Below are 21,894 nucleotides of genomic sequence, written 5' to 3'. Positions count from 1 at the left end.
TAGTTTAGATATTCCTGGTCAGGTCAGACTTCAGTTAACATTCATATTTGGGTCATTTGCTTTCAACTATAGTTTCTTTTCTATTGCAGATAAATGGTACCGTGACAGAAAATATGTCATTGACAGATGCAAAGACATTGATAGAAAGGTCCAAAGGCAAGTTAAAAATGGTGGTTCAGAGAGACGAGCGGGCTACCCTGCTGAACGTTCCTGATCTTTCTGACAGCATCCATTCCGCGAATGCCTCTGAGAGAGACGGTGAGTGCGGCATTGTTTGGAGATTCCTTCTGTAAGTGACCCAGTTGAGTACTGGGGAGATTCGACATGTTGGAGTGAAATAATTTTCTGCAAGCCAGACACCTTCATTACCTAAGAATTGCTAATGTATATGCATGTATGTACCACACACACAGGATTAATTTATTTTTTTCCAGTTTTAATGAGAAATAATTGACATAATCACTGTATAAGTTTAAGGTGTACAGTATGATGGTTTGATTTACATATATTGTGAAATGATCACAATATGTTTAGTTAAGACCCATCACCCATCATCTTATAAAGATACAATATAAAGGGAAGAAAGATTTATCCTTGTGATGGGAACGCGTGGGACCTACTGTCTTAGTAACGTTCCTGTGTGTCATACAGCAGCGTTAACGGGTCACCTCGCTGTACATGGCATCCCTGCCCCTCATTTATCTGATAACTACACATCTGTACCTTTTCACCACCTTCCTCCTCTTCTCCCTCCTCCCACCCCCACCTCTGACAACCACAAATCTGACCTCTTTTTCTATGAGTTTGGAGGGGGTTTGTGGTTTTTTGTTGTTAAGTGCGCATATAAGTGCGATCATACAACGTTTGTTTTTCTCTGGCTCACTTACCTCACTCCGCAGAATGCCCTCGAGTCCACCCATGTTGTCTGTGTATGTTGTTTTCCTGTGGACAGTACACTGCTGTTGCCCAGTTGCTGATGAAGTTAATGCTTGAATCAGCCGTTCTGTGTGAAGTTACAGTTAGTAGCTTGTATCCATTATCATTGGCATGCCTTATATGTTACTGTTCTCATCTCCTGGGGAAGTAAATAGCACCCTTTTGTTGAACAGACATTTCAGAAATCCAGTCCCTGGCATCAGACCACTCGGGTCCATCCCACGACAGGCCTCCCCGCCACAGCCGCTCGCGGTCTCCTGACCAACGCTCAGAGCCTTCCGACCACTCCAGACACTCGCCCCAGCGGCCCGGCAGCGGCAGGTAATCACACTCTGCTGTTTGCAGTAAGATGCTGTGTGTGCTTGGTACGTGGTTCTGGTATTGCTTACAAATACAGCTGGAAGAGAGGTGTTTTTTTTTATTATTCAAGGTTGGGTTTGTTTTTCTTTATCAATATTCAAGATGGATTTGTTTTTCTTTATCAATTTAGGTATTTCTTATCTAGAAAAACAGAGGTCAGTCACACTTAAAGGGCCAGATATTTTAGGCATGTGAGCCATACTGTTTCTTCTCACTAGTCAACTCTTCTTTGTAGCACAAAAGTAACCGCAGACAGTATGTAATTGAATGGGCATGGTTGTATGCCAATAAAACTTTGTTTATAAAAACGGTTGGCCCACAGCTTCAGGTTTGCTGACCCAGTACGTTAGAAGGTACTAGCAAGCTCAGTTAATCTGCTTGGAAGGTTAACGATAGGAAGTCCTTTACTAGGCAGACTAACCTGGTCTTCGTTTTCCCTTTTCCGAATCCCCTGGTATTTATGCTAGTGGTGTGTGACTTTCCTGAGTTTATGTTGTCTTTGGGGGTCACGTAGACATTGAGAGAGTCTGAAGGAAATTTGACCCTTACCTCCAGAAAATGCACATGTAGCATTTTACATAAAATTTCTGGGCATTCCATTCCCACGGCTTTCGTAGGCCACCAACTGATGTGTGGTTGTACAACAGTCCATGTAGAGCTCTCCTGGAGGCACTTGAAAATTCAGGAGCTGAACAGTTTCAGATTAGAGATGGTGCTTTGGGACTTACCTGCATTGAGGTGTTAGACTGAGCTATAGAAGCCACTAGAATTGCTAAGAGAAGGCCAAGAATCAGACCACAGGAAGGGCCTTCCTTGAGGAAGGTGAGGAGGCAAAGGAGGAGTAAATGGAGAAACAGGAGTCCCCAGCCAGGAGGAGAAGCTGTTTTAAAGACTGTCAGAAACCATAGCGACACAGTTGTTGGTCACTGCTGTTTTTAGATATTTGTGAAGCTGACTTGCTCTAAATTTCAAATTTTAGGTTTATAAATTACATTAACCCTGATCTTTAGTTGAAGGTTGTAATGATTGTTTAAGGGGCTGTTATAGTATGTCACATGCAAAACTGGCTTATCTTGTAACTGATTTATATTTAACTGTTGCAGGGTAATATATTAATTCTGAAATCCTTGCTGACACAGCGTAGTCGCTATCTGGGAAAAGGATTGCTGCCAAGTGATAGAACTAACACCCTTGATGATTCACGGCGAGCAGCCATAAATCTAACACGTATCTCTCACCTAGAAACCAGGCTGGTATCGAGCAATCGGGATGTGATTTTCCTTTAAAACAGGAAGAAAGAAATGTTCCTTAAAAAGTTGGCCATTTGTTTTTATTGTAAGAAAATTCTCAATCTTAGAAAGTTCTTTTTGGTATCTTTTTTTTAACTTAGATTTTTTAAAACGTTTGACATCTATAACTTAAAAGTTGAAGAGGTTTTTTTTCAAAAGATGACTGTTTTCATAATCTCTTGGGATATTTTACTGACCTGGGGAACCTCAGGTATTCTTGTGGGTAACACCAGTCATCTGAGATCTTTTAGAAAGACAGACTCCTGGGCCCTGTCTTTAGTTCATATGACATGGAGGCAGAAAATACTTTTCTATTTTTTTAACTTCCGGTATCAGTCTCCAAATTGGGAAACTTCTGGTTAGAGTATGAAGCATATACTAAAGAAAAGATAGAAGCACTTCAACTACAGAAGACCAAAAGTCGCTGACTCTTCCCTAATTTTTGTGCTGAGAACTCGGTTCAATAACCTGCTTTTAGTCAAGTTGTAAAATACTTGCTTAAAGGCTTCACTTCCCCCTAAAATTAACGTTCAAATCCAGGTAACTGGTGTTTTAGTTTAGAGGATGGCCCCGCATTTTGAGAAACAATTTGCAGATCTTCTAACAGTAAATCCTAGTATTAAACGCCATGGAACCTTCACATATTCTTTTACTTTTGTTATTTAATTTTGTTTGTACAAATGACTTTGTTTTATACATGTTATTTTAATTCTGTTTTTTAAAGAAGTGATGCAAAAGTAACTTGATCTCTGGGAGAAAAGCTTCAGTTGAATGTGCAGAGAGGTCCGGCTTGTTCTCTTCCTAGATTTCTGTATATTTATGTGTCTTTTTAGGATACGCAGTTACCTGCTAAAAATCAATCGTCATTTTGTCAGAGGCAGTAGAATATAGTGGTTTCTTTGGGCTTCGGGGCCAGACTCCTGGATTTGAATCCCCGGCTGCCACTGCTTACTTGCATGACCTTGAAACCTCTCTGTGCTTTCGTTTTCCCATTTGTCATAATGTAGGGCTGGTCATATATTGCAGAGTTGTGAGAATTATTGTAATACCTGACACAAATTTTAACTGCTACTAGGAGGAGGAGGAGTACTGGTGATAGTATCTTGAGTTAGAATTTCAAATGTCCTTTCACATCTGCTTGTATTTAACCATTTCTAAGATTTCCTCATTCTGTCGGCAAGTAAACTGAAGCTCAGAGGTAGTGATAAAGTCCAGAGTTGTACAGTTGACACGAGAGTGGTGCCAGGATTACAACTCCTGGCCTTTTGACACAGTCTTTGACCTGACTGCTGAGGAGAAAGAAGGGAAGTAAAAGTTAATTGCTACTTAATCTTCAGGAGACAAAAGTCTACAAAACATTCCATTGTTGTCGCGATACTCATGTTCCTCTGTGTGGTGTTCTTGTCTTAGACAGCAAACGTTATGTGGACAGAGTTCTGAGAAAAACACGTGAGCTTGTTTCTTCATTATAACCAGCTAGCCACACACGCTCACTGTTACCTAGAACAGGGGTTGGCAAACTACAACCTGTGGGCCAAGTCCAGCCTGCTGCCTGGTTTTGCAAATAAAGTATTATTGGAACCCATCCTGCAATGACATAATTGAGAGTTTGCGACAGAGTTTGTATGGCCCACAGAGCCGTATACAGAAAAGGTTTGCCAATCCCTGGTCTAGAATGCAAAAATAGTTTGGTTTTGTTTTTTTAAACTAAAAAACAATGTATATGTAGAGAGAATTATTACAGTGATTTTCTTAATCCTCTGATGTTTGTTGCTAGGTTTGTTTTGTATTTTATTCAGTGTTGTTTCAGAGCCCACTCACTCTGGGCCAAGACCTGTGCCTGTGTTAAAAAACATTTTTAATACGGATTCTAGAACATTTTAAATTACATAAGTGACTTGCTCCATAATTCTGTAAGTTGCACTGCTCTAGAACTGCAGTGTGTTACTGAATAATGCCTCCATCTTTTGGTAGGTAACAGAAATGCACTAAAAAGAGCATTGGTTTTCCAAATACTAATTTTTCACACAAAAAATTTAATAGAATGATAGAATGATATGAGTTACATCGTCTGAAATGTTATTTAAGTCATAATTGCATTAGAGGAAAAAACTTTGATAGATAATATGGTATGAAAATTAGCCAAATATGCAATACAGTGGTACCTCGGTTTTCTAATGTAATCCATTCTGGAAGACCGTTCCAGTTTCCCCATAGAAAGTAATGCAAAAACGGATTAATCTTTTCCAAGCCTTTAAAATCAACCCCTAAAACTGCAAATTTAGCATGAATTTTACTATCTAATGATACCATAGATCCATAAAATTTACTGCGTTCGTAAACAGAAATGCTCGTCAATGGAGACGTTCAAAAACCAAGGTACCACTGTACTAGCAGGAGTTTTGTGTGATATATGGGCCAGGAGCCCTGTTGCACAGCAAATGACAGTCTGGTGGTTATCACTGGGCGCATATGCAGATGAAAATACTGTCAGTGATTCTAAGTTATCAAGATGGTAGTTAGTAATGTCAGTCACATTTTAAAAAATGTAAATTTAGAAAATTGTTTTTAAGTTATAAGAAAGAAGAAAATCAATTGGAAATGTTTGGTTTTCGATCTTTTTAAAGCAAATAGTTTATAAAGTTTGCTTGTTGCAGAGCATCCGAAATCTATAGAATTATTAAAATTATGTGGTTCTTTATCTCATTCTTTAAAATGTTCATATTTATAATATAATCATTTGCATTTTTAGAAGAGAATGCAGGGAGAATTTACTAGTTTATACTTCCCTTTATATTCTCAGGCGCCTAGACCAGTTGGGGGGATAAAGTTTAATTGTACTTATCATTCTTAGGCTGTTTTATGTGAGATGTTATTACGTAAGCAGTGGCTGAAATTTTTGACCCTTGGCGATTTAAAAGTTGTTCATTCTGGTTTGCACTGGAAAATATCTTGGCTTTTAGAGTTTTTTCCTAAAAGATTGTTTTACTTATATGCAGCTTTTTTAATATATATAGTTTAAAACTAGAGTATACCCCCACAGAATAGTTAAATGAATATGAAAATAGAAACTATGAAAGTGTTTATGTTTTATCCTTTCAGGAGAAGAGCAGAGAAGAAACATTTTCCTGATAAGAGACTGCTAGTAATATGCATTAATAGAACCAAATTATTTGTCTAAAGTTAGGCTTCATTCTGTTAAAAAATACTGTTATTTTAAAATCAACATTGTTTTAAAATATTTTAAAACATTTCAGTCTCTGTAAGTAACATGTAATTATTTGCTTACAAAAATTGAAATTAATTAGAGGTAAATCCAAAATTCCTCTCAGCTACTGTTTTGTCCGCTTCTCCCTACAGGGTGAACCACTATTGCCTGTGTGGTTCTATCCATCTAGGTCTTTCTGCATTTGTGTATATCTGTGTACATGTGTTTGTGTAGCTATAGTGAGAATTGTAATACCTCAGTGGTGACTTACTGTACATATTCTGTAGTTTGTCTTCTGCATGTTTTGTTGTGGAGTTATTTTCATGTCTCTATATAGCTCTCCTTCGTTGTGACTTATTTTAATATTTTACTCTTCATCTTCGATTCTAAAAGCAATGTGTGCTTACTAAAACAAGTGAAATAGGTCACCTTACCAATTCCACCTCACCCTGGTTCCCACTCCTCCAGAATTAAGTTTTTCTGTACTCGTACAAACATTTAGCAAAACATAGAGTTTGTGTGTGTTTTTTAATAATTAAAAAAGTTCAGGCTCTGCACGTTATTTCCCAGCTATCTTATTTCACTTAACAACACAAAGTGAACATTCTTCCAGCTTATTCTTCTGATGAGAAACTTTCTATATTGTGGAACATCTGTTTCTAGGTCTTTGCCAGTGCACACAGTGCTGTGTAAGCGTCCTTGTCCGTGATTTCATATGCTGGCTTGTTTTATTTCTGAAGTCATCAAAGAGTGTGGTGGTGTTCCTTTAACATTTGCATGGATAGTGCCAGATTGCCTTTCAAAAGTAATGTTTGAAGGTCAGCCCGGTGGCTCAGGTGGTTGGAGCGCTGTGCTCCTAACGCCGAGGTCGCCGGTTCGATTCCCACATGGGCCAGTGAGCTGCACCCTCTGCAGCTAAGATTGTGAACAACGGCTCTCCCTGTAGCTGGGCTGCCCTGTGTGCTACCAGGACCGGCCACGCACAACGTCCTCAGACCGCCTCAGCCTCAGCCCCGGGGAGCGCAAGGCTCCTAATACCAACATGGGCCAGGGAGCTGCGTCCTACACAACTAGACTGAGAAACAACAGCTTGAACCGGAGTAGGGGAGAAGCGGAAGGAGGGGGAAAGTAATGTTTGAGACTATACTTGTTTTTCTCAGAATTCCACATTTACCAAAATGATGGTTGCAAAACATCGACTCTTTATTTTAAATTGACAGTTTCCTGCCGACTAGTGGGGCTGAGCAATAGACCATTACATTGCTTCCCCAGTGTATTTATTGTTGCCTGGCTCATTTCTGTTGTCATTTTTCTGTTGGGTAGTTCTTTTTCATCTTTAATCAGTTAGTGGTGGTGTGCTGCAAATATGTGCATATCTTTTCTTGTGCAGTGAAACATTTTTAATCTAGTGATAAATTTTCGTATTTCCTTAATGGCTTCTGAATTTTTAACTTGCTTTTTTAGGGAGATATCCCCCCCCCCCCCCCCCCAATGTAAGATTGTACAAATTTTCTCAAGAGTTTTACAATTTTTAATGCTACTGTTACTGGCATATTTTTTTCCTTTTCATTTCTGTTTGACTATTGAGGATAGTGAAAACAATTTGTGGATTTTAAAAGTAACTAATATTCTCTTAATTCGTGTAGTTTTTTAAATTATTCTTTTATACTCACTAAATTTTTTTCCCCAGTACTTCAAGCCCATTATCTCATAATTGTATCACCTGAGTCTTCAAAATGGTGGTAAATAACAGTCGTGTTGGCAGATATCCCTGTGCTGTTACTGATTGGAGTGTAAATACTTTGAGTATTTCACTGTTTATAATGTGATGCTAGCTCTTAGTTTTGGGAAATAGTCTCATAATTTTGTTGCTTTATGAATGGTTTTTAGGAATGGCTATTAAATTTTTTCACTTGACTGTTAACATTTTTTTCTGTAATATTTGGATGAATTTTCCATGTTGAAAGATTTTTAAAAATTAGAGCACTTTCTGTATTTTTCTATGGTGTAGGATAGTTGAAGAAACATTATTTTGTTTTTCAGAAGTTGGGAGGTATAGAAGGTGTAAAAACCTTCTATACCTGTTAATTTTTAGAATGGTACATCTCGATTTATCTTTTTATTTGAGATATCTTTATTGTCCTTTTTTACAAGTATATGGGTCGTCTTGGTTCAGCTTTTATAATTTATATTTTTCTGGGGAAACTGTTGATGGGCTTTAATTGTTTTGTTTGTTGCTACTAGAACTGGTATCAGAATAAATAGTCTTACGTCTTCTTGGACATATATGTGTTTCTCTAGGATAAACCTAGAAGTGGAATTATTGCATATTTGTGTTTTTTGTTTGGATAAATAACTCCCATTTTACCCTCAAATAGCTATACTTTTTTTTTTTTTCAACCAAACGTACTCCATTTAATTATAAAACTTTCCAACATTTACCCCAAGTCACACACTTTAGACTACCCTCACAACAGCCCATTATTTTATCAAAAGATTGACCAAATGACAACCTAGAAAAATAAACAAGCTGTGGATCATTCACATCAGACATCATTGGGGAATAAACTTCTAAGCAAGGTGTATTTGATGATGGATTGCACAACCTATCCTTATTTCCACATTCTCAAATGTGTCCCTTCTCTTTCCAAACTTGCCAATTGGCAGCTTTGGAAAATTCTCACAGGGTCTCCTTTTTCTGGCAGAGTATGCTTAGAGATGCAAGCCTAATAGCTATACTGTTTACACTTATTTTTACCAGCGTTGTGTGAATGTGTTTCTCCATGTCGTCCCCTACAGTTGATGTTATAGGGAAGTTCTCAGGAGAGAGAACTTTCAGGAAAGTTCTCTAGTTAATTTAATGGGCATTTCCCTAGTTACTAGTGAAGTTGAACATTTTTCATGTTTATTGTCTTTGTGTGTATTGGTTTTGGTGACTTGCCTCTTCCTAGTATTTTTCTCTTAAGTTGCCTCTTTTAAAATGACTTATAGTTCTTCATATTTATTCTTAATATCAAATTCTTACGATATATGTTGTTAGGTCAACATATGTAATCTCAGTATTGAACTCTTAAACACACATTTCATTTTGTTCAACCCAATGCATATATATTTTTCCAATTATTTGCATGCCTTTTAACTTGTTTTCATGAAGTCACTTTTGTTGATGTATTATGACTTTTGTGCATTGAGTCTTTTAAAGTTCTTTATTTTCAGTGATACAAATTTTTTACAAATATTTTGTTCAGGACTTTATTCCATCAGAAGTAAATTTATATTTTTGTCATTGATATGCATATAGATCTAATTTCTCTAAATTTGTGGAAAATTGTCCTAAAGCTATTTATTAAAAGTTGTATGTTCTTTTCCAACAATTTTGGACTGCCACTCATAATAAGCTTTGCTGCTGTGGATGTATTTCTCCATTTTCTGTTACATTGATCTATTCTGTTTCTGTGGCAGTACCACCCTGGTTTTAATAACTAGTTGTTTACAATATTTTGATAGCTGTTAGAGCAAGTCTTTGTCATTGATTTTTAGAGTTGTTCTCTTACAAATGATTTTCAGAGTCATCTTCATGCTTATCGTTTTATATTTTATGAATGTATAGTCTCCGGAGCAGAGAGGAAGAGAGAGTTTCTAAGCCTGGGGCTGTCGCGACTCCTGTAAAGCATGCTGATGACCACCCACCTAAGACCGTGGAAGAAGTGACAGTTGAAAGAAATGAGAAGCAAGCACCCACTCTTCCAGGTGAGCCCCGAAATCCTGAGTCCAGGACAGGCAGACTGCAGTCATTGGCAGGTCTTACAGAGACTTAAATTGCTGTTACTACTGCTCTACTTGGGTGTGAATTTTTCTGTGGTTGACTTCCAGTGTTTTCCTGTGGGTAGAGGGTTTGCACAAATCAGTAGGCAGTTGTAGGTTTTTAAAAATATTTTCTAGATAGAAATTATTCATGGCTAACAGCTGCTCAGAATGAGTAAGGTTCTCTAGCACTGCTCATGACAGAAACATTAGATGGGCTTAAGAAAAAAGTTTTAGTTATTATTGAAAGTGTTCTCGTAAACACCATGTAAAGTGTACCTCATAGAGCTGTGTATGAAATCAGATGGAAGCATATGCAGGGTTTCGAGATCTGTTGCTTGAACAGCCTGGAGATTTGGGTTCTAATGTCCCTCAGTTTCTGTTCTCGAATCTTTTTGCTTGGCTTGTTTAGTGCCAGGAATGTGGACATTTGAAAACAGATTTTACCACAATGAAGAAAGAAGTCTGTTTTGACAGTCGTAACAGAGAAATGTTGAGAGTCTCTTACATTCTTCTGTTATTCTTCCTTTGAGAATAGATTTTTCAGAACAAACCAGCTGGTTCTGTGGAAAGCACAGGTGATTGTGAAACACGCATACTTGTTATAAAGACATTCGAATTTATGATTGTCAACCATATTCTAATACATACAGTATGCATGTTCCTTATCAGGTTCTCTAAACTTCTATTTTTGCTGATGAATTTTATTTATATTTTGCAGACATTTGATTGCGTGGTTATTTCACTGGGTACTTACATTATTATTTCATTTTTAAAATAAGTTCAAATTTTCTTTCTTCTAGAACCAAAGCCTGTGTATGCTCAAGTTGGGCAGCCCGATGTGGACTTACCTGTCAGTCCATCTGATGGCGTCCTGCCTAATTCTACTCCTGAAGATGGGATTCTTCGGTAACGTGACTTTTAAACTTGTGTTGCCTTCGCTAGCCGTTAGCAGGCATTATTGAAAGTGACAAAGCCGTTGCAAACCGTATTGCATAGTTTTTAAAATAGTGTACCCACTTAATGCTGTGAGTAGGGTTTTGTCTTGTTTTGTTTTTATTTATATGATAGAAGCAGAGATTAGAGAACAACAGGAACTGTTTGGATGTTTACGTCTTTCTCACCCCTATTTCATACCTAGTTTTTTAGGTCATGAATTACAAAATTAAAAGATTGTTTTCTGTTAGATATTAGAGTTTTCACAAGCTTTCTAGTGCCCTAGCTTTTTGTTTTTAATATATATCAGTGTTTCTCTATTTCAGGACTATTGGCATTTTGGCCAGATAATGGCTTATAGGGTAGACTGGCCTTCGCAGTGTGGCCTGTTTAGTAGCACCCCTGACCCCTGGCTGCCAGGAGCAGCCCCCAGTTGTGATAACCAAATGTGTCCGGGAAGGGGGCGGGGTGCACCCCTGGTTGAGAATCTGTTCTAGATTAGTTAGCAATTATTTAAGTTTTTGATATTCCACACCTTTTATTACTTGATATTTGGTAGTTGATGGGATTGAGATGTAAATATTATAACCAAGTTTCAAACCATCTTGATTATCACATTAGTTTTCTCTTGCCTCTAGCAAAAGGGACATGATGTGAGTAATTGAAAATTACCACATTTCTTAAAGTGGCTTAAATCTAGCCCCCTACTCTCATCTATTTTCTACTAAAGAAAATTGGATTGTTACTGCAAGACCCACCCAGGTAGTGAGAAATTATTTCTGAAAGAGATGGGTATCACGCAAGTTAAAAAATGTATAATATATATTTTTAATATTAGGTAACTGATTATTCAAAATTTTTTAAATTATGAAGCGATAATCCCCTTCTTTTCCTTTCCTTAAGGATTACTTGAAAGCTTTTATAACTCTAAGGTTTGAGAAAACTTGAATGTTTAGATTCCAGAGACCTGTTTCCCTGGGGAAGCCCGGAGAACAGACACCAGAGAGGATTGAGGAAGTGGGCGGGAGTGGAGGCTGGGCCAGGAAAGTTTCTTACTCATTCAGGGGCAGGCGTGTGAGTGAGTCTACTTGTTGCTGTGGGGCAGAGCGGAAAATGTCAAAACTGTCAGGCGCGTGGCACTGAGATTGGCCTAACTCTGTGCTCGATTGGTGGTTTCTGAAAGCCACATTCTACTGAAGGATGCAGACTAGCCAGCTGCTTTTACCTTTTGAGGCACGTAGACTGGTCAGTGTTAGAAGAGGACTTCCAGGACCTGGAGTCTTAAGGCCTTTGAGGAAACGATTAAAACAGCTCTGTACAGTGGGTTTTGGGGAGGAGTCTGTGGTTAGCTCTTGGCTCGGCTGGAAAAGCAGGATGACATCACAACCAGGGGACTCACACCCTTCATGATAAAACCATAAATAGTTTCAGAGAGAGATCAAAGGAGCCATCCACCTAGCAATGAGTGACCTCATGTAACCTGCAGGTTTGTAGGTTTATGTCTGGCTAATGTTCTAGATGAGGAAGCCGGATCAAACGTGAATACCGTATAAGTTCCAACTAAAGCTAGCGTGGTCTTTAGTTGGTTTAAAACAGGTGTGTCCATACTTTTTTCAACGTTTTTTTACCAAGGGCCATATGCGGTAAAATACACAAACAGCCGGGCCACTCACTCGAGGTGAAGTATGTATTGCCTCACCTGGTTTATTTAAGTAAACTAAATATATTTTTGGAATTTGCTGCGGGCCAGTTAGCAATGGATTGCAGACCGCAGTTGGCCCGCGGGCCACAGTTTTGACACCCCTGGTTTAAAAGGATTAGACATCTTCTGATTTCTTAATTCAGTTATTCATTTATTTGATTTGTGTTTTTAGTTAGACTCTATTAGTTTCTAATTATTGGCTCATTGTTACTTAGTGAACTAAGGGGAAAAGGAGTCTTTTTGTACTTAATGTCAAAATAGGTAAAAGAATTGTGTGTCTGCTAGGCTGGGAATGTGGGATAGTTATGGAAACCTAAGGGTACTTTGTAGTTATGTACGTAAATTGTAATTACCCTAAAAGGAGTTTGTAATTACCATCTGTTTTCGCCCGGCCATTCTTCTAAGGCATCTGTCCTTCAGTGTTGGTTTCAGGAGTGTCGCAGGGTGTTGACGCCACACAGATTATAGACGGCTGTGCACGCATTAATTCCTTCCCATTCTCTCTCTTCTGAGAAAGGGGGAGATTGAATATGGGGCTAATCCAGAAATGCTGAGTGATGTTGAGATGTGTGTTTCAAATTTAAAGTGGAAGAGATCGTTGGGAACTCCTGAGAGAGCTGCCACCTCCCAGTGTCAAAGCCACTGTCCCTTGGATGTAGAGATCACAGTGCTTAGAGCCTGATTCGGACTCCCTGGTGTTGGGGAGACCTGTCCATTTGTGCTTCCAGTTCTGCCTATAATTTATAAAACAGTACTTCTCAGTTACTCAGTAGAGATGATAAGGTAGGAATTGGGATCAAAAAAGAAATGGAATATTTTTTTTTAAGCCATTCAGAATGCACCATACATATCCAAGCCTCAGAGTTGGGAAAACATCGTAATTTTATAAATTAGTATGTAAGATAGTACTTGCATGTTATATGCAGATATTTTAAAACTTATTTTGTTCATCAGAGAATAAAAGAAAATGCTATTAAATCTGATGTGGAATGCTAACACTAAATTTTATTCAGTAAATTGGTGATGTGGGGGAAATTTCAGAGGTGATGGTCCTTTATTTCATTCTGAATCGGTTTTCATTGTAGCAGTTTGCTATAGCTTTTTAATCCTCTCTTAACTGTTTCAAATGAGATATTTGTTTTAACAGGCCCAGCATGAAATTGGTAAAATTCAGAAAAGGAGATAGTGTGGGTTTGCGGCTGGCTGGTGGAAATGATGTCGGAATATTTGTAGCTGGTGTTCTAGAAGACAGCCCTGCAGCCAAAGAAGGCCTAGAAGAGGGTGACCAAATTCTCAGGGTACGTCATTATATCAACTTCTGCACGTTTGAAGCACCTAGGTCTCTAGTAAAAGGCATCAAACACAGCAAACCGACTGTGGTCATGAGAGTGGAGTCTGTGTCACAGTCTCATTAAACGTTCACAGTAAGAACCCAGCAGGTAGGTCTCGCTGTTCCGGACCTGGCACTTCCTGTCCTGCGTGGGCTCTTGCCTACCGCTGTGTGTGTATCACGACACAGTGTGACGCTTTGGTTTTCATTAGAACCTACTCAGAAAAATCAGTCTTAGATTCCTGTCATCTGCTCCAGCTCGTCTTTGTAAGTTCAGCTGCACCCTCAGGCTGGCAGGACTGCCCTGAGCCACGACTTGCCAGGAGGCCAAGGTCAGGTGCTGCTGTCCCAGAGGTGTGGGCTCTGCAACAGTCCACATGGTCCCCTGGGACCTCCTTTGTCCCAGTTATGGCTCAGGCACGGAAGGTGGGGCTCACATCAGGCAGGTGGGGAAGCACCAGAGTCAGGGCCCAGAGTAGATGCGCTCTGCCACTGGGGCCTCTTGTCTGTGGTGGATTTTTCTCTTTCGTTTCCAAGCAGCGTTGCCAGTAACATTGTGACAGTTTTAGCTATCTCTTCTCTTTTTAAAATACCCAAAACTCCTGGCAGATAAGCCATCTCATCAGAAGATCAAATCTCTCCAGAGAGTTTCTGTGTGGTCTTCTCTACCTCTCTGCCTCCATTCTGGTGTCTTCCGGCATCGGGCTTGCGCTCGTGTCCTGGCTCCCGTCTCCTGCTGCTGCCGAATCTTGCTGCTTTGCCTGTGTGTCCCTTTCCCTCTCCTGGTCCCTCCTCCCCTCCTCTGTCTCTCTCCTCCTTTTGCTGTTGAACTTGGTGAAGGTATTGTTGAGTCCCTTCCTGCTTCCTTTTCAGTCCGTGCTGTCATCAGCTTTTACAGTCTGGCTTCCACTGTAGTCGCTGCTGAATCCGGACTGTTATAGGCCACCCTTGACCTAATGGCATGTTCAGCCTCCTTTTCCGGGACTTCTTAGCCACATTGGGAAGGCTGTAAATAATCCTTCCTGCACTGCTCTCCCATGGATTCCACAGCAGTGCCACCTGGAACTCGTCTGAGCTCCCCAGTTCTCTCCCTGCCCTCTTTGAGATCCTTCTGAAACTTGGGGGTGTCAGCAGCCCCCTGCTTCTCTCTTGCTGCTCAGTCTCGGCTTCCTCCTGAGGATACTGACATTGTCCTCAGACAACAGCGTGTAGAATAGTGGCCACTGTGCTGAAGAAGTAAACAGACCTCTCCTCTTACCCACCTCGTATCGTATCCCGGTGCCATAATCAGCGCTCACATCATTGAAAACACTGCTGAATAGTTCGTGTTGGCTTTGTGTCACGTAAGGAGTGCCTGTGCGCTTTCTCTTTTATACATGATGTGGGGGATTTCTAGAAGATGTGGAGAAAATGTGCGTGCGGCGCAGTCACTCGTGATGGTTTGGTCCTTAGGAGCATCTGCCGTGAGTGAGTGCGGACACACTGGTCCTGAGCCCACGTCTGCAGACGCTCCTGCGGACACGCCGCAGTGCCCACGCCGCTGTTGCCCCTCTCGGGCCGGCCTTCTGGCTTCTTTCTCAGAGACCAGGAAGAAGGAGGGCTCGGGCATATTCATAGAACTTACCACTTCATATTTGAGAGCCAGAGCCTTGACAATAATAACAAATCTTGGGAATTAGAAGTTGTCTTTTTCTGGTCTACGTTGGTTAGCTCTTGCAAGGGATGGTCTTGAATGTCAGGATGCACGTGACTGCTCCTGAAACGAATTTCCACCTTCACTCCCTTTGTGGACTCAGTTTCTACTTGTTTCAAATGAGAGTATATTCTTCTCTCCAAAGTAAAATAAAGTTGTTCCCTCTTAAAGATGGGATGCATTTAAATTAAGTAAACTGAGAATGTTTTTTTCCTGTGTAGATAAATATTTTTATAATCTTTACGTAATGGCCAAGGGTAATTGGTGAAATGTGTTTTAACAGGTAAACAATGTAGACTTCACAAATATCATACGAGAAGAAGCCGTCCTTTTCCTGCTCGACCTCCCCAAAGGAGAAGAGGTGACCATTTTGGCCCAGAAGAAGAAGGATGGTGAGATGCTGTCAGAAAACAGAGAAATGGAACCTTTAGAAATTTGTGGGCTTACGTAGGGATTTTAATTCAAATGTTTTAAGTAAATCACTCAAAATTGAGCGATAAATGAATTTGCTAATCTCAGGGAGTTTATGTTAAGTTACGTAGGGGCTGCCTGGCACAAAGCGGACGTCACGGCTCGTTTAAGGACAATGCCGGCCAGCCCTGTGCAAGGCGTAGAGGAGCCTGTTTGTTTATAGCCGTCAGAGCCACACAGAAGTGTAGATGGGCAGCTTCTGAATTGTGCTGATGTTTTCTAGGCAGTACCCTCTGATGCTTGTTAGCATTAATTCAGAGAACGCCTAAGCTTTCTGTGGTTAAGCGGAAACCCTGTTTCATTTAGAACAGGGTTCCTCAGCCTCGGCACTGGTGCATTGTGGGATGTTTAGCAGCATCTCTGGCCTCTTCTCACTAGGTGCCAGTAACACACACTCTTCTCCCAACACGTAGTTGCAACAATCAGATAGCTGCTGGGCCAGATAGCTGCTGGGCCAGCACCATTGCCCTCATTTGAGAACAACTCATTTTGAAAATGGGACTGTCTAATGCTTGCAGGGAACTAAGTTCGGTTAGTTAAGCAGAAAGCATGTGTGTGGCTTTGGGCAGGTGGTTCGATGTGTTTCTGTGCCGGTTTCCTCATCTGCAAAATGAAGGTGCTAAGAGTTGTCATTTCATGAGGCAACATGAGACGTGGTGACGTACATGAGACAGAATACTTAATCCAGTACCTGACACATAATAAGGGTACTGTTGTTTTTGTTACTGTTAATACTACCAATGGCATCTTCACGTATGTTTTCTCTTCAGGTTAATTTCTTACCCACTAGCTATTGATAACATTCTTATCTTGATTCTTTGTAGTTTATCGTCGCATCGTAGAATCAGATGTAGGCGATTCTTTCTATATTAGAACCCATTTTGAATATGAAAAGGAATCTCCGTATGGACTTAGTTTTAACAAAGGAGAGGTGTTCCGTGTCGTGGATACCTTGTACAATGGAAAACTGGGCTCCTGGCTTGCTATTCGAATTGGCAAAAATCATAAGGAGGTAGAACGAGGCATCATCCCTAATAAGAACAGGTATGCGTGTGTGGCTGCTTCTCATAGAACGTGTTAAGTAAATGATGACAGCAGATTTCGATCCCGTTATGGTATTTTGGTAACAGAGAGAATTAGTTTCTATCATATTTACCGTGTCTATAATGGACTTGCTTGTGCAAATTGCCTTTATTTTAGTTTAACTGTTAAGATTTAAACTGCATGTGGTGTTCTGTCCAGAATTTTGACATTTGTTTCATTGTGAGTCTTTTCCATTGTGTTTTTAAAATAGCCTTATTTTATGTTTATCTTCTCTTGTCCAGAGCTGAGCAGTTAGCCAGTGTACAGTACACACTTCCGAAAACAGCAGGAGGAGACCGAGCGGACTTCTGGAGATTCCGAGGTCTTCGCAGCTCCAAGAGAAACCTTCGAAAAAGCAGAGAGGATTTGTCCGCTCAGCCAGTTCAAACAAAGTTCCCAGCGTATGAAAGAGTCGTTCTTCGAGAAGGTAGTTTATTTTCCACAGACTAACCTAATACCCTTTAATGTCAGTGTACTTAAGAAAGAAGAAGTGTAAGCTGTGCGACTCTTCATTTGCATCTCTCCCCAGCTGGCTTTCTGAGGCCTGTCACTATCTTCGGACCAATAGCTGATGTTGCCAGAGAAAAGCTGGCAAGAGAAGAACCAGACATCTATCAGATTGCAAGTAAGTAGCCTCAAGACTGAGTGCACATGAGGTTGAAGGTGTTTCTTTACTACTTACTCTAAAGGATGGGTCTGATCCATTCACTGAGTAGAAGTGAAAACTGGCCGTTTACCCATTTATTTAATTTGGAGGGTGACCTGAGTGTGTCCTTGTCCTACCAACTTCCTTCAATAATGAGAACTGCTGTTTTCTGAAGCCCTGGGCTTTACAAGAGAAGTGCTTAGCACACAGTCTTGTTTTGACCTGCCAGAATGGCCACGAGGTGAGTATCCTGAGCCTGAGGGCGGCCCTGGTCGGCACCACCCCAGCCTCTTCAGGCTGAACTTTGCGGTGACAGACACCCAGCCAGTGAGTCACAAAACTCGGCTTTGAACCCCGCCCTTTGTGGCTGCGGTCCAGGGCTTTCAGTCATTAGGCTGACAGAAATACTCAAACACATAAAAAGAATACTACAAGCATGATTCATGCTGTAAGTTGTTACCGCAGACAGGTCAGTAAGTTAGTACTAAGTACAGATACTGAGGAGGTAGTGCTGTAAATGCTTGCTGGCCTTTGCTTGCAGTTCCTTTCCTTGTTCTGTGGTGTTTTCCTTTCCATTATGGTAGTTTAAATATACAGACTTAGTCACGACCACTTTGGCTTGCGAAGTCACATGTAGAACCTTACATGTAAGTTATAGAAGTTATATGTAAAAACCTACACTTTTTTTTTCTGTTTATAAAAACATCATTCCCTATTTGGAAAAGTTAAAAAATTAATTTTGACACGTGTCGTCATCACCCTAAATTTTACTGTGCTTTCTGCCCTTCCTAGCCGTACTTCTGTGGGGTTTTATTTATACTGTTTAGAAAGCTTTGTACCTCATTTTCCTTCTTAGGAGATAATGCCATGTTTTTATTTGATTATTCTGCAATCAATTTGTGGTTTGATGAGCCGTCTATTTATATAGTTTGTTTCAAATTTTTATTTTATTACAAAGAATGCAGGAATCTCCATATTTGGTTTGCTTATTTATACTTCGCCTTGTTTCCCAGAGGATTTAACTCCTCAAGAATTTAGCTTTTCCCATATTTATGATTTTCTAAGAAAATTCCCAAAGATAGGAAGGAAAGAACCAGAGGACATGCCCATTTTCTGGCTACTGCTGTGTGTAATTATTGCTGCTCTCCAGAGGGTCGTGCCTTTCTTGTTATTCTCACCAGCACTGTATGAGACCCTCATGAATACTTTTAAACTATGGAAGTGCTCATTTACGGAATCAGAACGTTGCCTTACTGTTAAATTGCTTTTCATTTAGTTGCTGGTGAAGTTGAATGAGGGTATTTATTTTCTGACACTCAGAAGATTTGCAGACAAATAATAGTAAAATTTAAGCAAGTTAGAAAATAGTGATTTCTGATTCCCCATCAGTTTGTTTTTTTTCAGAAGGGGTCCTCTGGTCGTCTGTAGACAATATTTTGCCTGAAGTTGGTGGTGACCCCACCCATAACCAAACTTAGGGTTTTTAAATTTAGGAAAAGTAAGTGCTGACAGTTACAGGGCTCTATCTTAAGGAGCAGTTGATGGGTTAATTGGGTTTACTCTACAGCCAGGCTCCTAGAAAAGGGGTTCAGATAGCTCAGCTGTCTATATAAAATAGATCACTTAGTAATATGCGTCCTCTTCAAATCTGATGGCAGTCTTTTGAGTTTAGGAACAAGTAGCACTTTCTCCAACCCACACTCCCCGTCGATCTCGGCTCAGTTCTGTGTCCACCAGGTCTGAAACTCCACCCTCCTTGCCTGATGACCTTTGTCTTGCCATGGTCTCACTGTCATGTCATTCACCTTGACCCTCAGTGTGACCTGGCTTTCCAGATCTCTGCTTTTGTCTGATCTAAAGCACCAGAGCTCTTCCTTTGCTTCCCAGCTTTCCCTGTGACAGTCTAGTGAGGAACTTCGTATCAGTCGGACCGCTGAGGGTCTTGGTTAGACACTGGCCCAGGCTGCATTTGGCATATTGTCCGGGGAAGTTGCCAGTATGAGCCCCAGGCTGTCTGTCTCACGGGTACAGATGAGCGCCCTCCTCTGCTTCCTGGTCCCTGTACTGACGCATGAAGGTCTCTAACCCAGCACTCCCTGGCCAGGCCTCCGTGTTGATGATGGCGATGGACCAGCCCAGGTGTTGATCTCCTCAGCCCTCGTGGCTGGGTGGGGTTCTGGCCAAGAGAAGCCTTCTCCCCTTTCCTCAGTGTGCCATATAAATAATACCATGTTCTCATATGGCACAGAGTGCAAAAGCATTGAAAGTGCCACACCAAGCCATACTGGAGCCGTAGGCAAAAGAAAAGCATGCATCCCTATATACATGTTGTGGTTTTTTTCAATGGCTGATTTTTTTCTAGAACATTAAAGTAGTTAGAAAATTTTTTAGACTAATGCATATTAAAACTCACATTATTTTAAATTTAAATATGTTATGTATACCAAACACTGAATTTAAAATTTTACTTTCCTGGCTTTAATGAAAGAAAGCTCGTCAATATTATTTTTTAAACCTACTTTTTAAAAACCTCATTTTCAGTTGAGAGAATTGCTGTTTTTGATGTTGTCTCTTGACCAAGTGACAATCTTAAATTAATTTTACTCAAGTTCCACTTTCTGATTCTATTTAAAATTTTTGGTGTGGTGTTCATTATGGAGTATTAATTTCGATGTTTTGAACATGTTGTCTCCATATATTACGTGATTGCTGAGGTTTGGAGTGGGGACACCCATGAAATTTTGCCCCTGAGGCAAGTGCCTCGCTTGCCTTCTCCTCATCTGGGCCTTGTTGACGTCTGCCAGAGGTTCTCAGCCAGGGGCGGCTCTGCCCATAGAGGATACTTGGCCATGTCTGGTTTTGTGCCAAGGGGGACGAAAGGGTGGCAGGGGCTGCTACTGGCCTCTGGAGGGTGGAGGCCAGCCCCTCAACTTTGTCCCAGAGCCCGCACGGCAGTAGTGCCCATTAGCTGAGACTCTGACCTAACCCTACTGCAAAGGTGATGTTTTGTTTTTGTCCCGACTTCATGAACAGAAAGTGAACCACGAGATGCTGGGACGGACCAACGCAGCTCTGGCATTATTCGCCTGCACACAATAAAGCAAATAATAGATCAGGTAAGTTACTGAAAGTTGACCTGTTTCATATCAGCTGTGAGTGCTGTGTTTTGAGTGGGATGGGGTTTGGTTTATTGGAAAGTAGAAAGTAGTTTTTCTAAACTGATTACTGGTATATCGTAAGAAAATGAAGCCCTTACTGAAAGGCGTAATAATCACTCACATGCATGAAGAGAGGATCGTTGATTACCCCCAAAAAGGTACACAGTATTCAGCTCTGCTAACAGAATGTTTGCACAGTGCAGTTCAAGCTGCACTTAACACTTACGCGATGGGGAGCATGGTGTTCCTCGGGCATCACGTCAGGAACGTGAAATTGCTGTACTTATCACCAGTCTGAACATAGGTAATAATGTCAGCCTGCAGGTATTGGGCTGTCTTAAAAGTGAACTGCTTAAAAGGTGTTTTGTTGTTGTTGTTTTTAAGTTGTGCTGGAAATTGTATTGAATTAACTTCTGATTACCGATTTTCTCTTACGTGCTCCTGAGACATTTTGGAGCACAATTGAAGGTCTGTTACCATTGGGATGTCTAGGCTGGGACCTTTTCTGAAAGTGATGATTCTTCATTAACTGCATCTAACGTTCTTGTTTCTTTTTTTCTTTGCATCTCCAGGACAAACACGCTTTATTAGATGTAACACCAAATGCAGTGGATCGCCTGAACTACGCCCAGTGGTACCCAATTGTAGTGTTCCTTAACCCGGACTCGAAGCAAGGTGTGAAAACCATGAGAATGAGGCTATGTCCAGAGTCTCGGAAAAGTGCCAGGAAATTATACGAGCGGTCTCACAAACTTCGGAAAAATAATCACCATCTTTTTACAAGTGAGTATTTTCAGGGCCTTCTTTCAGCTTAAAGTGTCTGGGCAACACTAAGTAGGCAGAAATGTTGTGTAGTTCAAATACCAAAGCTTACATAACCTTTGCCTGGAGAGCTGCCTGCTGTATTAACAGGTGCCATTCGAGTCAAAGAAAATGTACAGGCCAAAATAGAATTTCAAAGCTTTGTGTCTTCAGACACCATCTTTCAGATAACTCAGTAGTGACAATTGAGCTCTAAGCAGGTTTGAATGAATTCTGACTTTTGGCAGTGTTCATAAAACAATGTTGTTAATTTATTTTCAGCCACAATTAACTTAAATTCAATGAATGATGGTTGGTATGGTGCATTGAAAGAAGCAATTCAACAGCAACAGAACCAGTTGGTGTGGGTTTCTGAGGGAAAGGTAAGACATTTCCTGTCATTTTTTAACCTGTTCACTAAATTATATAACTAATCAGAGGTGCCTTTGAGTTACTTTGTTTTCTAATTAGAGTAAT

The 21,894-nt window shown here is 40.4% G+C and overlaps 1 protein-coding gene across 13 annotated transcripts in view; it reads left to right on the top strand.

The window, feature by feature from the left end:
• Positions 1 to 21,894, top strand: part of TJP1 (tight junction protein 1) — a 195,550-nt gene that overhangs the window by 153,131 nt on the left and 20,525 nt on the right. For all 13 annotated transcript variants that reach the window (XM_074318108.2, XM_074318113.2, XM_074318112.2 and 10 more), the window contains 12 exons: positions 90 to 258; positions 1,110 to 1,257; positions 9,404 to 9,543; positions 10,401 to 10,506; positions 13,383 to 13,533; positions 15,542 to 15,650; positions 16,554 to 16,773; positions 17,055 to 17,239; positions 17,342 to 17,437; positions 20,492 to 20,574; positions 21,189 to 21,399; positions 21,700 to 21,800. In XM_074318108.2, coding sequence (XP_074174209.2) covers positions 90 to 258; positions 1,110 to 1,257; positions 9,404 to 9,543; positions 10,401 to 10,506; positions 13,383 to 13,533; positions 15,542 to 15,650; positions 16,554 to 16,773; positions 17,055 to 17,239; positions 17,342 to 17,437; positions 20,492 to 20,574; positions 21,189 to 21,399; positions 21,700 to 21,800 — 1,719 coding nt within the window. The remainder of the gene's footprint in view (positions 1 to 89; positions 259 to 1,109; positions 1,258 to 9,403; positions 9,544 to 10,400; positions 10,507 to 13,382; positions 13,534 to 15,541; positions 15,651 to 16,553; positions 16,774 to 17,054; positions 17,240 to 17,341; positions 17,438 to 20,491; positions 20,575 to 21,188; positions 21,400 to 21,699; positions 21,801 to 21,894) is intronic.

This window comes from Rhinolophus sinicus, chromosome 13 (assembly GCF_057876585.1).
Source record: "Rhinolophus sinicus isolate RSI-liver-muscle chromosome 13, RSI-T2T, whole genome shotgun sequence".
In the NCBI taxonomy this organism is placed as follows: Eukaryota; Metazoa; Chordata; class Mammalia; order Chiroptera; family Rhinolophidae; genus Rhinolophus; species Rhinolophus sinicus.
This window is presented reverse-complemented; position numbering and strand designations above follow the sequence as displayed.